This window comes from Xenopus laevis, chromosome 2L, assembly GCF_017654675.1.
Source record: "Xenopus laevis strain J_2021 chromosome 2L, Xenopus_laevis_v10.1, whole genome shotgun sequence".
Classification (NCBI taxonomy): domain Eukaryota; kingdom Metazoa; phylum Chordata; class Amphibia; order Anura; family Pipidae; genus Xenopus; species Xenopus laevis.
Window position 1 is genome coordinate 111907707 of NC_054373.1, and position 14784 is coordinate 111922490.

General features: G+C 36.4%; 1 protein-coding gene across 1 annotated transcript in view; it reads left to right on the forward strand.

Moving 5' to 3' along the window:
• Positions 1 to 14784, forward strand: part of dmd.1.L (dystrophin, gene 1 L homeolog) — a 1148817-nt gene that overhangs the window by 357285 nt on the left and 776748 nt on the right. The window contains exons 10-11 of the mRNA XM_018244936.2: positions 7579 to 7767; positions 8022 to 8203. Coding sequence (XP_018100425.1) covers positions 7579 to 7767; positions 8022 to 8203 — 371 coding nt within the window. The remainder of the gene's footprint in view (positions 1 to 7578; positions 7768 to 8021; positions 8204 to 14784) is intronic.

The window sequence follows — 14784 nt, forward strand, 5'->3', positions numbered from 1 at the left end:
TTAAATGCAGAATGCTTGTGTATAAGAGCAACACATTTAATCTGTTATGACATTCATAACATACATATGTTATAACTAATGTCTCTGTCAAGAAAACAATAAGGTAGAACAGGATGTGAAATTAATCACAATGTGCGCTACATAAATGATCTGTCAGTGTCAACTAAATAAATGTTTCTTATTTAATCTATGTCAGTGCGAAGGAAACCATTTTCTGTAAATGAATATAAACCTGCTCATTGTTAATTAAAATACTAATTAAAAGGGTATTCAATTCCAAACCAGAACAGCATTGTTGATTCTATTAATTGTTTTGTAGGTTGGTATTTTTTATAAAGTGAATTGAATTGAATGAAAAAAAAAAGAAAGTCAATGCATTTAAAACTGGAACTTTGTGATAAAGAGTAGATTTTGATGTCCAAAATCATTGAGTCGCAATACAGAAATGTGTTAATTTTTTGACAGGGGCAACGTCAATCTAGCAGGCCCCTCCCAACAACACCAAGCTTTCCCCCCCTTCCTTAGGATAACAAATCAACAACAAGTGATTTATTGGGTAAAAACGCCACATCTTATTTATAAAATTACATCAAACATAAACCAAAACAGTTGAGTGTAGGCCAAAATCACATTTATAAAATATTTAACTATTATCTTAACATCTGATAGCGCTGAAGGCTGCAAAGAATTGTACCCAAGAGCACGGGACCTAACTGCTGTCCTTCCTAGGTGCTGCTTACCTCCCTAACTCATTCCCCTTTCACTAGGCCCCTTCCATCACTTTGGCTCCAGAACTAATCCCTGTTCCGCCCTACAATAGATAGCACTATCACCGGCTCCCCCCCAGAGGAGCCCCTCCCATTGTGACATTACACTTACACCTCCTCTCTAAACATCTACCCCCCTTGTTCTGGGGAGGATGGGCAGGAACTTAAAATGTGAAAGTTAGGGAACAGCAGAGGATGCAGGCTGCTAGGTAAGGAAAGGGCTGACCTGTGTCCCCTGTGGCCCTGCATTCCTGGCTGGATTTTTTTTTGTCTGGTGTGAGGTGCAGAGTGCAGCTATTCTAGGTTAAAGTGCTCTATACATGAGCATTATGGGGCACTCTCTCATTACGGTGCCTGCTCTTGTTTCTTCTGTTACAAAAAAGCCCTATGAAATAGGCAATATATTAATTGTAATACAAAGAATGTCATATATCATATTACATATAAAAAATGTGATATTCAATATGTGGGACAAACTTCACGCAGCTTGAGGAACGTATCCGACAATATATCTCTGACATTTGGAATAAAAATTGCACCAATGTGTCTAAACTTTTTCTATTTTGCACTATGGGCAATTTAGACTTTTTTAAGATGCAAGAAATAGAATGGATTACAATCCCTTATAGAGGTGGCGATTTAATACAAAAGATAATTACATGTGAGTTTTTTTGGATATTTACACTTGATACCAGATTACATAAAGGAATGAATTTTGATGTATCACTAAATTAAATAATCTCCTTCTTACTTATTGATGGCATTTAATCTTTGAATCTACTCTATCATTGCATCTACCTTTTGACCTTCAAACTTCACTTGCTTTATTGCAATGATTATGAGACTTTTTCTGCATAAGCATGAAACTGCTTCCTTTTCATACATATTATACGAATTTGATATCTACTTTATGAAGTGATTCAACAATCTCTTCGACATTTTGTTTATTTTTTTTTTTGGTACTTTTTTCTGTTGTTTTATAGCATTTGGCAATTTATCTTTTTTCATCTATGAGTATGGTCCCTTTAAATTTTGATTGAGATTACTAGTTTCTCCCCCTTTTTCCTATTGGTACTTTTAAATAGTGGCATTGTACTGAACCTGTTTAAGTGTCAGATGGACACGAAATGCATAAAGCGTGAAATGATTGTCGAAATAAAGATTTTTTCTACTTTTAAGCAAAATGTTTGGTCTGATCGGCATGTTGGTGCCCTATACCTTTCATTGTTCTATACGGATTAATCAACCTCCCTGAGCCGAGGTCCTGGGGCAGGAGCACCTGGGCCACTGTGCTACTTTGGTGAGTTCTCAACAGGGAACAGATATATTTGTGCTTTGATTTGTATTTTGGATAGTTACTGCCCACTATTATGTTAGGCGCAGTGGTGTAACTAGAGTGCACCGGGCCTCCCTGCAAAAAAACCTTCAGAGGGTCACCGTGCACTCCAGTCCCCATCCTCCTGCCAAATTCTGGCTCCACTCACATCCCACCTCCGCCCACGCATGACTCCTCCCCATGTCTGGCAAGAGAGCAGCTGAGGACGAAGGGTTTTCTTATTAGCTATAGAGGAAGTAGACCCCAACGTCTGGCCCCCTCTGTTCCCTGGGCCCCCCTGTAACTTCAGGGTCTTTATAGTTATGCCACTGGTTAGGCGATTTAATAGAGTTAAGTCTGAGACAACTGTACTTGCTGAAGAATCTTAACTTACATTATATGGCTATGTTGTTGCTGCAAACATGAGCTTTACATGAAGTCTTATTTTATAGAAGTAAAACTAAGACAGAATAGATACAGAATAGCTTTACTTAGTGCTCATTACCTGATTGAAGAAGAGCTTTCTCTTTGCTTGATAAATTTTTGTAACGACAGTATATTTCTAGGAGCCTTGAAGTCATCTAACAAATAGAACATTATACCAGACAGAGCTATATGATTACAAGCATGTTCCTTGTAAACAAAAGAATAGTTACTGTTAAAGTCTGTCTAGTAAGGCACTATAAATCAGTCTGCATCTGATTTCTAATGCTTTGTGATTACAGCAAAACAAAGTGCAGAATAACAGGCAATTTTAATACACTTTTGTGCTTCATTTCAAAATGAATGAAACATTTGTAACTTTATGTTTCACTATACTTGTCTAAAACCTATAGAAACGACTGAAAAGTTTCATAAATGTTGTTTATTCATCTAAAACATCAGAAATGCTTATAAATGGCACAGTTTGTCGAAATAAGAAATACATATTTTGCTTGGAACAAGCACATTGTTATTTTTTTCATAGCTACATTTAATTTTTTTTTAATATTTGAAACAAAAGGACATCAAATGACAGTGTTTTAGGTTTTAGTTTTGCAAATTAGCATTGAAGAAATCCAATGCAGTCTTTTGGAACAGTTGAAATACAGGTTTATAAAGCTGTTCACTTGTTATCGTGCAAAATTCTATCTTTCAATGTTGAATGGTGTGCACAAATGTTATGTGCATTATGTTTGCTAAGTAATCTAAAGTCAGCAGGATGATTTTGTTTCATTTGCTATTTGCAGTTAAAAGTGTTTTTGTATGAGGGTTCAAATAAATAATTAAAAAACAATTAGGGGTTCCTTGTGACAAGCTAAAAGAATAAGCTTTATTTTATTGTGATGTGGTTTGTGTCAATAAGGGATTGTATCTTAAACAGAAAGATAGGCCCAAGGTTTGATTGTGTCCACAGATCCCAGCCGGCTCCCACTTGTATCCCTTCAAGTCCGAAAATTCTGTTGCTAAAATAAAAGAGCCAGCGCCAGAGGCACGGGAGACAGACAAACAGGCAAATAGGGTAATATAGTTTTGCAATGTTGCCACCTCTTGTGTAGGGAACAGATCGTTTGTTACACCATATATGTGTGACCTTCCTTTACCACACATTATAACCCTTACTATATCCTGGAGCATTCATCCTTCACAAATCCAATATGTTACAAATACTGCTGCTTGACTCTACCTCATTTCTGTATATCTGATATCAGATCTCAAAATGCACTTCTTCCCACAACCTATGCTCTGCTTCTGATAATTGCCTTTCTTCTCTGCACACCATTTCATCCCATTCCAACTATAAGACTTCTCTTGAGCTTCTTCCGCTCTGGAACCTGCTACCACGAGCTATCAGATTGGTGGGTTGTAAATGGGGTGGGTTGGGGTATTGGTCTTTTTACTCCGAAAAAATTTGTGAAACTCCAAATATTTTGACACAAGCAACAATTTTTATACACGCTACTCATTTTGTCCAAGTGCACTAAAGTCAGTGGGCTTCCGAATAATGACGTGTGACAAATTTGATGAGCGACAATTTTTTTGTTGCAGCAAATTTTCCCATGAAAATATTCACCGTCAGCGTAATCCAGAAATTCATTGCAAAGCTATGCCTGGCTAACAAATTCACCCATCACTACTTCCAAGCGGTAGATCAAGTCAAGTCAAGTAGGAATTTACTGCAATTTGTACTATAGGAATTCTTGTGCAGCATAGGGTAGGGTAGTAGGGCACATTTCCATTTTAAACAGTGTAGTACAGAGTACAATTATAAAGTGCAGTAAGTAATAATAAATAAAGTACTGTAAGTAATAATAAATAAAGTACAGTGAGTAATAATAAAGTACAAAGAATAATAAAGTGCAGTTGGTCCACACAAGGTGTGATGAGTCCTCAAATTTGTTACTTTTCCTTTTATCTAGACTAGTTTGCAATTTGTCTGACTGCTATTGGGAAGTAGCTGTTGCATAGTCTTTTACTTCTAGTTTTTATACTTTCAGGCCTTTTGTGCCTAAGTGAATAGTTGAGCTTCTGCCAGATGAATAGTCCATGTCCTGAATCACTTGGTCACTAGTAATGGTTTTAAGGATTTGGTTTTTTTTGCATTAAAGTGAATAAACTTCATTATTTTATACAGAGTGAAAGTTATTTCAAATAAAGTCTTGCTTCAACAGACTAACAACATTGAAATATTACAGCATCATGTCCCCATTTCCTTGTAATCAATTATGAAATGGATGAAAAAGCATAGATGGATGTTTGAGTCATAAAGTAAATGCTTAGGACCCTACAAGGAAACACAAGCTTAGTGCATTCTCGCTAGAATAAAAATATTTACAATTATCTCTAATAAAGAAATGTTTATTATATTAATAATAGGTACACACCCAAAATTCCTGAGAGGGATTTAAGATAGAGACCTTGGTATCCTGGCAGGGGAAATATCAGCATTGTGAAGCCGCATTTTAAAGTGGTGACATGGGGTAGGCAATCTGTCTGAGACGTTCTCTTTTTGTCATACGGCTAATTTGATATTACACCTTTAAAGGCAGTGTACAAAATATTTAAATGGTATCAGGGATATTGGGCATGCAGTGTTTTGATCACAAACTACAAGCTAAGTGCCATGGGTTAGTCATCATCATACAAGAATACTACATCGGAACTGTACAGTGGGCTTTCAAACACCCTAATGATATTAGGTGATCATTTAACATAGCCTGCTAATATGTAGCCCATCCTGTGATTGGGTCATCTTCTTTATAAACTGCAGGGATTGGCAGGGCCCCTACATCCTGCATTTGACCTGTATTGTTAATAATGAATCTTAAAGGAAATGTATAAATCATGTGTGGTAAATGGTATCAGTATTTATATATACATATATATATATATATATATATATATATATATATATATATATATATATATATATATATATATATATATATATATATATATATATATATATATATTTATATGTATATATATATATATGTATATATGTATATATATATATATATATATATATATATATATATGCATATATATATATATATATATATATATATATATATATATATAGTTTCCAGCAATGTGAATTTTATTACACTTCGGGGCAGATTTATCAAGGATTGAATTTCAAATTCAAAAAGACCAAGTGAAATTAAATCAAAGGTTTTTTTGGCCGAATAGGTCAGTTTACTATCGAATAGGTCAGTTTTAGATTGAATTCGATCCCAAAAAAACTTCGATTTTTCAAGCGTCTGACGCAAACGCGCAATGGCACAAAAACTTGTTGCAAAACTGTCACTATAAAAAGCTCAGTTGGGCTGCTAGACCTTGCCCATAATAGGATTTTGTTCCTGGTGCTATCTGAGCTTTTGCTAACTGTTTTGAACCTGTTTGATTCCTGTTGTGACCCCTGCCTGGCTTTTGACTATTCTGCCCTCTGGATCCAGACCCTGGCCTAAATACAGACTACCTCTTCTGCTCAACCCCTCTGATTGACTTCCTGGTTTGACCCTTGCCTGCCTGACTACGTTTATTCTCTGCCTGGTGCGACCCGGCCTGATCTGAATACTCTATTGCCTAACGTCTTGTACCGCGCCCTTCGGCCTAAAGACTCTAGCTAACAGTCGTGCCCCTCTGTCTATCCAGAACCTCTAGCCTTGCACCTCTTGTTTAAGTCCTGGTGGCATCCAAGTAGCTGAGGGCTCCTCCCCAGGCCAAAGGCGGTCTACACTACAGGTGAAGCACGAGCCGAGACCAGGGTGCTTGGCATTTGTTCTGGTGTTGGGTGCCGACCGTGACATAAATCTCACTTAATCTGATTAAAATTAGTAGCATCATTTTGAACCAACATTTTTTTTTACAAGGAAACATAGGAAAATGCAAATTGTGACAACATATATAAATGTTCTGCGAAGTGTGTCTGATTTCTTTTATAAGCGCTTAGCTTCCCCTTCTACAGCATCAATTCTCCAATGGGAATTAGACTTTGATATTTGTAATGTGGCTTAATTATAAGTCAAGAAAAGCGTAGCCAAGGTTTCTACATTCGAAACTGCTTAATTAGAAACTGACTAATTTTTCTAAAAAAAATAATTGGAAAAATATGGTGTCATGCTCAGTGATTTTTTTTTAATGACAGGACTTTCCAACTATACATGTTTATGTGCAGCTATGTTTCTTACCATTTGTAAGAGCTTTCTGCAGTTGGACAAGAAAGAGATGGTAAAAAATATATCCCCTATCAAATATGTAGCAAGTTTGGGACTTGTAGTCTAAGAGAGACAGGATAAAATTATAGTTATTATCCACCCTACATCCTTTGTATGGTATCAGGATTCTGACATACCTACACTATTGCTCATCCTTAATATCATCTCCCAATGGGTTTCTGAAACACACTAAAGTAACCCCTTTCTCAGCCATTGGTCTCCCCTATTTCTAACTTGTTTTTTCCCCTATAATGTATATACTGAATGGGCAAATATATCACAGTACATGCAAGCTCTGTGGGCCAGAGACTTCCTTACCATTGTATCTCTTACCATGTGGCACTTGATCTCTCTATATTTATTATAATGCCTTTCCTCTTTGTGTGTACTTTCCTGCATTGAAAAATTCTAAAAAAAACTGCAATTGTTTCTTTTTCTCACATAATAATTCAAGTTTTCCGAACTCAAATTTTCAAGATTTAGCAAGTGAAAAAAATTAAATAATGTGCCCATTCCTTTTTAGAAGGGGAGAGGTATTTTTATGTGGATGATCACCAACCCAATTTGTAAAATGATTCAAACCCTGTTAAAACCCATATAGTAAATAAATTATTTTAACATTTCATATATTAACACAGAAAAATGATATAAAAACAACCAATATGTATGCATGGGTATGTATAGACAACAATACATTTGGTGTGATATTTTTAGAAACATGTTTGTGTTGCACCTGCAATTTGTAATTTATTTTATGTAATGTTTTTTTAAAACTCTTACATTGTCTTCTGTGCAGCAACTGGAAGGTCTTGATGACAGACCATTTGGCACTTTAGTGAGGGAACCACAAGTGGATTTAGAAAATTATCAGTCATCGTTGGAAGAAGTTCTCTCTTGGCTTCTTTCTGCTGAGGATATTTTACAAAGCCAAAAAACAATATCTGGCAATGTTGAAGAAGTAAAAGAACAGTTTCATACTCATGAGGTATGTAAATAATAATAATAAGATGTGCTAAAATTTGCATATAAAGGCATAGAAATTGCATAGAAACTATCACAGTAAAAAAAAACATCAGTAACTATGTCAGTTTTTATATATATCTTGACTATATATATTCTTTTTGAAAATAGCTTATTATGATTGCTAAAATTATTTTAGTGTCTCATTTTGTTATATCCTTGTGAAGAATTGTCAGGCATCTATGATTTAGTCCTGTTATAAAACTTTATCATTTTTAGGGCTTTATGATGGAATTAACATCTCATCAGGGAAATGTTGGCAATGTTTTGCAAGCTGGGAGTCAACTGTTAGCTACTGGGAAACTTTCCGACGATGAAGAAAATGAAATTCAGGAACAAATGAATCTTCTTAATTCTCGGTGGGAAAGCCTCAGATTGGCAAGCATGGATAGACAAAGCAAGTAAGTAATATTTGGTTTATAAGGAGGGTAGTTAATATAGAAAGGCATGAGATATATTGAGATATAATGCATATACTGTACAGTACAATGACCTTGCGTCGAAAATTAGTGTGTGATATTTAAATAATTACAAATCTGCATATCTACATAAAAACACATGTTAGCAAGAGAGTCTATGCAGTTTTAGAGGGGGATTTATCAAGTTTGAATTTTTTCCACAATTTAATTTTTTGCACAAAAACTCAAATGTCTGGTATTTATTAAGCACAAAAATGTCTAAAAACGCAAATGTAAAACTTCGGCATCTAAAAGTTTGCGAGTAGAGAAAACTATTAGATTTTTGATAAAAAATCCCATTAGAGTGTGTGCCTGTTCATCAGTACATACAGTATGCTGTATAATTGGAAAGTTCACTAGTTTATCACCAGTGAGTGTTTAACCATTTTTTAATGAATAGATGAAAATTCTTTTTTTTAACCACTGTATATATAAAAAGAAATAGAAAATCAATAAATAAATATTACATTCAATAATGTGCTTATACAAAAGTGAATCTAAGGACACTATTACTGATAAGCGTAATTTTTTGCCAAGTTTTGCAGCAAAAATGACGCCTTTAGACTCAAATGAGTGAAAAAAATTATGGTGTGTGCATAGACTTCAATGCATTTTGCCAAACTTTGCCTTTTCCCTAATTTTCAGGCAAAGCAAAATGGGTCAGATTCACCCATCGTTAGTCACTTTTTATAACAGTGATATTTACCACTGTAATGCATTCAGATGATGCATAACTGCTCACCTACAGACAAGCATGAATTGATGGTTTCTGCATTTGATGTAGAAGCTGAATCTTGGGATTCTATGTGTGGCTCTTTTTCTATCTGAGCATAATGCACTACTGTATGTCTTGAATGTTTTCTTAACAGGGTCTGTAATTAAGTACCATACTGTCCTAATAATGTCATATGCGGTACATACAGTAAATACATAAACAAATAAGAGTACTCAGAAAGAATTGTATTCTAGAAATTATGTAAGTCTGGCAAGAGAAGCAGAACAAGAAACAACTGGCCAAAACATGCACATTACCCTTTAGTAGGTATTTAACATTTAGAGAGAAGTGCATATTTCATTGTGGGAAGTATATTTGCTTGAATTCTGGTCTCAGTTAAAAATGTCCAGTTTTCTCTGTCCCGGTGACTTTGATCAAATGATCTATGAACAAACACCTAATTGGGGAACCAAAGGATTATTAATAGTTAACAAATCCATATATAGATACAGCAGTCTTTAACGGTAGGTGACTAGGACATTGCCCATTATTCACTCCTCTTATCTGCTACCCAAATAAAACAACAATAAAAATGTGTCATTATCTTTCTTTTGTGTGATATGGCCTTCGTATTGATTGATTACAACAGTCATAAATGGGGTAGGTTAGTTCTAAGTAACCATTAGATATTAATAAAATATATAAACATTATGTAGATACATTTGGTTGATATACTACATTGTAACACATGTTAATGCTGTCATACTGCCCTTTTAGATACTAGCATTACCCACTGGAAACTTGCATAATACTCAGTTAATAGACATGGTATTATCCTATCCACACCACTGCTCTTAATCAGAGAATTCCCAAGGGACTTATCAAATGGGGAAGTCAATGTCCCACATCCAGCATCACCCACATCATCATGGTTACCCAACTAAAGAGTTACCATAACCTCTATACTGTCTAATACCACACGACTACACCTGTCTAACTGAACCCGCCATGCAAAGCTGTGACTTATAATATAAGCCATGCAGCCAGAATAACAAACCCCCTAGGATGATCCTGTTACCCATCTAAACACTAATATTAACCACAAATGCTAAATTAACCAGTCTTCTGTCCCCAAACTAGGGAGGTTAGATGGTGCTTCCAAAATGCAGGACTATTCTCTGCCTAAACATTAGAACCAACCCACCCCCCCTTATGTTGCTGGCCCTGTAATGCAGGCCCTCCATTCTCTACAGTAAAATGATGTGTCATGCTATGCAATTTAGAGATAAATAGAGTATTAAAGAACAATTAACAGAAAAGTATTACAATAACATACTTGCATGGAAATACTGTTGTCTTTGTTTTATCCTATGTGCTGTTAGGTCTAGTGTGCCTTAAGTCTGAAAAATAAACATTGAACCACATGGAACATTTAGTGCAGCTGGGGAAGACAGTGGGGATGTATGCTATTTTAATGAATGTATTTATTGAGGAGCCATTTTGTTTGATAGGAGTGCTGGATTATGTAAGCACGGGTGGGGCAAGGTGTAGCAAATCTGGGTGTAGACATGGTCTGTATGTGGTGTCCTGTTTGTGCGTAGATTTCAGTTTGTTTCTTCTCTTCTCTTAGTTGTATTAAAGGTAAATGTGTAGCCAGGGTCATATAGGGTAGACTGACAAGGTTGGGGTTGTTTTCTCTGGAAAAAAGGCGCTTGCGAGGTGACATGATTACACTTTACAAGTACATTAGAGGACATTATCGACAAATAGCAGGGGGCCTTTTTACCCATAAAGTGGATCACCGTACCAGATGCCACCCCTTTAGACTAGAAGAAAAGAACTTTCCTTTGAAGCAACGTAGGGGGTTCTTCACAGTGAGGACAGTGAGGTTGTGGAATGCACTGCCGGGTGATGTTGTGATGGCTGATTCAGTTAATGCCTTTAAGAGTGGCTTGGATGATTTCTTCTATAGTTAGTATAGATATGGGGATATATCATTTATGTGAAAGTAGGGAGGGGTATGTGTGTGTGTGTATGGATGATGCTCATTTGGAGGGGTTGAACTTTAAGGGTTTTGTCTTTTTTCAACCCGATTTAACTATGTAACTATATACTTATATTTATATATATACGTATAGACAACTGCTGCCCTAGGCCAGAAGCTTTAGGGGACAGTCCACAGGTTCCTATACATTATAAAATAAAAAATTCTACAGTAAAGAAAGAGAGGATGTGGGATTGACAGTACCTCAATGGATGTGATGGAAAAAGGGCCCATGAACATGCTGAAAGATATAAAGATATTGTATATAAGACTATTTCATAGAGGATAATACTACACTAAGCAGAGTAGTATAACATTGTGTGTTTCTAGCAGTTAAGGGTAGACCCTCAAGGGCCTAATTTATGGATTTGTTGTTTCAGGAGAAGTGCTTCCACTTGAAAGTGATTTTTAACTAGTTATGAGAAAAGGTTTTTGATATATGATTATTTATACTTAATGTGCCACTGGGAGCTGGGAGTAAGACTTTAGTAGTGTGGTGGTGGAGAGAGATTTAGGTGTAAAAGTGATAAGAAAATTAACATGATGGAATCCCTGACCACAGGCAGGAATATGGTATATCTAATTTTCAGTATAGCATGCCAGAGGAAAAGCATTAACCATTTACCACTGCAGCAGGAAAAGTATGATAATGATAGCTTACATTCAGTTACTATTACCTACAATTGTAAACTTCATGGTGATGGTGAATAAGGGGACTTTATTTCCCCTGTTAGCTATTCATCTTCCAAGAACTAAACTGCTGCCTGATTGTTGCAGTAGCTAAGCCATAGCAACCTTATTATATATTTTTTTTTAAAGGCACACATCAATCAAACATACAAACAGATAAGTGAATATGCAGACTAATCCATACAAGGTTGAAAAAGTGGATATAAGGCACAGGCTGTCATCAAGCATAATACAATAAAGTTACTAAAAGGTAGAGATGGACACTCCCAAACACAGTTGTACGTTACAGCTTAAGGGCTAGGTTAGGACCCTCAAGAGTATTAAGGCGAGCTAAGCCTGCACAAACTAAACTCAACTGAGATTCACTACAGGGGAGTTGGGCCAATGTCATTCCATGAGCCCCAAATTTTATTGAATTTCATTGGTGCTCCCCTAGCTTCGTAGGTGAGTTTATAAAGAGGTACTACACTATTAACCAATTGTATCCAAGATCTAAGCAAGGATGGGAGGTTTCCCATCCAGTGGAGGGCTACAGTTTTTTTTGCATAAAAAAGTAGGATGCAGAAACAAATTTAAGCATATTTAGCTGGAATTATCTCTTCTAAGACCCCCAGAAGGCAAATATTAGTAGTAATTATCCTCAGGAAGTAAAGGTTATCCTCTACATAGTTTACGACTTGTGCCCAAAAGCTCAAAATGTGTTGGCATTCCCACATCAGATGGAAGAAATCCGCAGCCAGTTGATAACACCTGGGTCAAAAAGGGATTCATCTGTTCGTATCTGAGTCGTATGGGGGTTACGTATACATGGTGCATAATTTTATACTGTATTAGTTTGTCTTTCAGTGAGCTTAGGCCAGTGTATACGTGCTCTATTGCTTCCTCTTAGTCATCTTGCTCAAGATCTACAATTTTGCTAGTCCATCACTCTTGTGCTAATTGAAAAGGTTTGGGGCCTCATAGAAGGAGTTGTTGATAGAGCCAGGACACTAGTCCAAATTGGTTGACCAGGTCAAGGAGGGCAGTAAGGGAGTTGTTAGGATCAGCCAAATATATAAGGAGGTCATCTGCAAAGAATGAGATTTTTTCTTGTATAGTGCCATAGGAAGTGAGGACCTTAGCCAGGATTTTAGCATCTGTGTTAAGAAGAGATATAGGCGGTATGAAGAGCAACGAGTTATATCTTTTCCCGGTTTGGGGATGACAACTATAAGGGCCTCCATACTATCAAAAGCACTTTGCAATGTCTCTAGATACTTTGGGACCATTTGTTCTGAAAGGACTTTATACCAGTCCGGAGGAAGGCCATCCGGTCCTGGTGTCTTGTTTGTGGTAACCTTATTATATTTAGTTAAAATTCCTTGCCTTTGAGCTATAATAAATATGTAATAGTTTTAAAAACACAACAAATTATGGAAAACTAATCTTAGACTACTATTGTATTCACCACCCTAAAAATGGGGTGAAATGCCCCATTTAATGTTTGTTATTAGTGATGGGCGAATTTGCGCCGTTTCGCTTCGCCGAAAAAAACGGCGAAAAATTCGCGAAACGGCGCGGCGTCTCGTTTTTGACGCCGGCGCCCGTTTTTTCGACGCCGGCGCCCGTTTTTCGACGCCGGCGCCCGTTTTCGACGCCGGCGCCCGTTTTTCGAAAAAATATTTTTTGACGCCGGCGAATTTTTTCAGCGAATTTTCGCGGGCGTTTCGCGAATTTATTCGCTGGACGCGAATCGCGCAAATTCGCCGCGAATTCGCGCCTGGCGAATAAATTCGCCCATCACTATTTGTTATTGTATATTTCTTGTATCTTTAATTTATTGCAACAGTCTACGCATAATTAATAATGTTTTAGTGCCATCATAAATTGAAATTCTGTGTTGCATACATAACATTATAACGCAAGTAGGACAGATGTGAAGCGTTTTATGAGTGCATTTATAATTAAATATTATTGGAGCAAATGTGTCTTTTTATTCAAGCCCATCACCAAAACTCACTTCATTTCAGTTCAGATGGTTTAAATAATAGTTAATTAATTGATATAGTGGGCATCTTATGCCCCATGTTTATTAACCTTTGAATGTAACTATGCCCGTCTTGTTACAATGATTCATTTAGCTTTTATATCAAATTGAATAATGGACCTGTATGCATTCATCATATTGCTGGTTTCCAGCCACTGAGACAAAAAGAGCAATTAACTCTAAGCGGAGCTGTAAATAAGAATAATTTTTTATCACTGGCATACAGTATATCATGGAAAGCATGCTGTAACCTTGCAACTATTCACATACACTTTGTTTCTTTTTCAGGGATACAAATGTCAAATGCCATTTTTAAAAAAAATAGTTAAATACATAAAAATTAAATATTCATTTCTGGTCATCGAATTTAATAGGGCCAGTAATAATATGCATTTAAATACTTTCTTTAGCAAATAAAGTAACATCTACTGTAATTTAAAGGGCTATTAAAAGTATTCTGTAACCAGACAGAGGAATTAGGCAGTGTGCTTTTATAAAGGTCATGGCACTCCAATAACTTTTTAGTTGGGGATATATTTTCCTTTATTAGTTGGAAGTGTTTATTTATACCAACATATTACTTCTCAGCTGTATTAATAGGTCTCCTGCTCGCACCTTCATTATTATGCACAAGTTCCAGCATTCTCTTTGTAAACTTCTAATTCTAGGCCTCCACTTACTTGCATCCCCAAAAGTTTCAGTGACCATGGTTACACCCCAAAACATCTGACAAGTAGGGATGTAGCGAACTGTTCGCCCGCGAACTAGTTCGCGCGAACTTCGACCGTTCGCGTCCGCCGAATGTTCGCGAACGTTTGGGAACGTTCGCATTTTGAGTTCGCGTTCGATCATTCGACCATTCGAATTCCTTCGACCGCTAAAAATCGAACGATTTCCATTCGTTCGAACGATTGTAAGCATTCGATCGAATGAAAAGCATTCGATCGAATGGCTTCGATCGTTCGATTCGAATGAAAATCCTTCGATCGAACGATTAAAATCCTTCGATCGTTCGAATCGAACGATTTTAGCGGGTGTTCGAAGTTCGC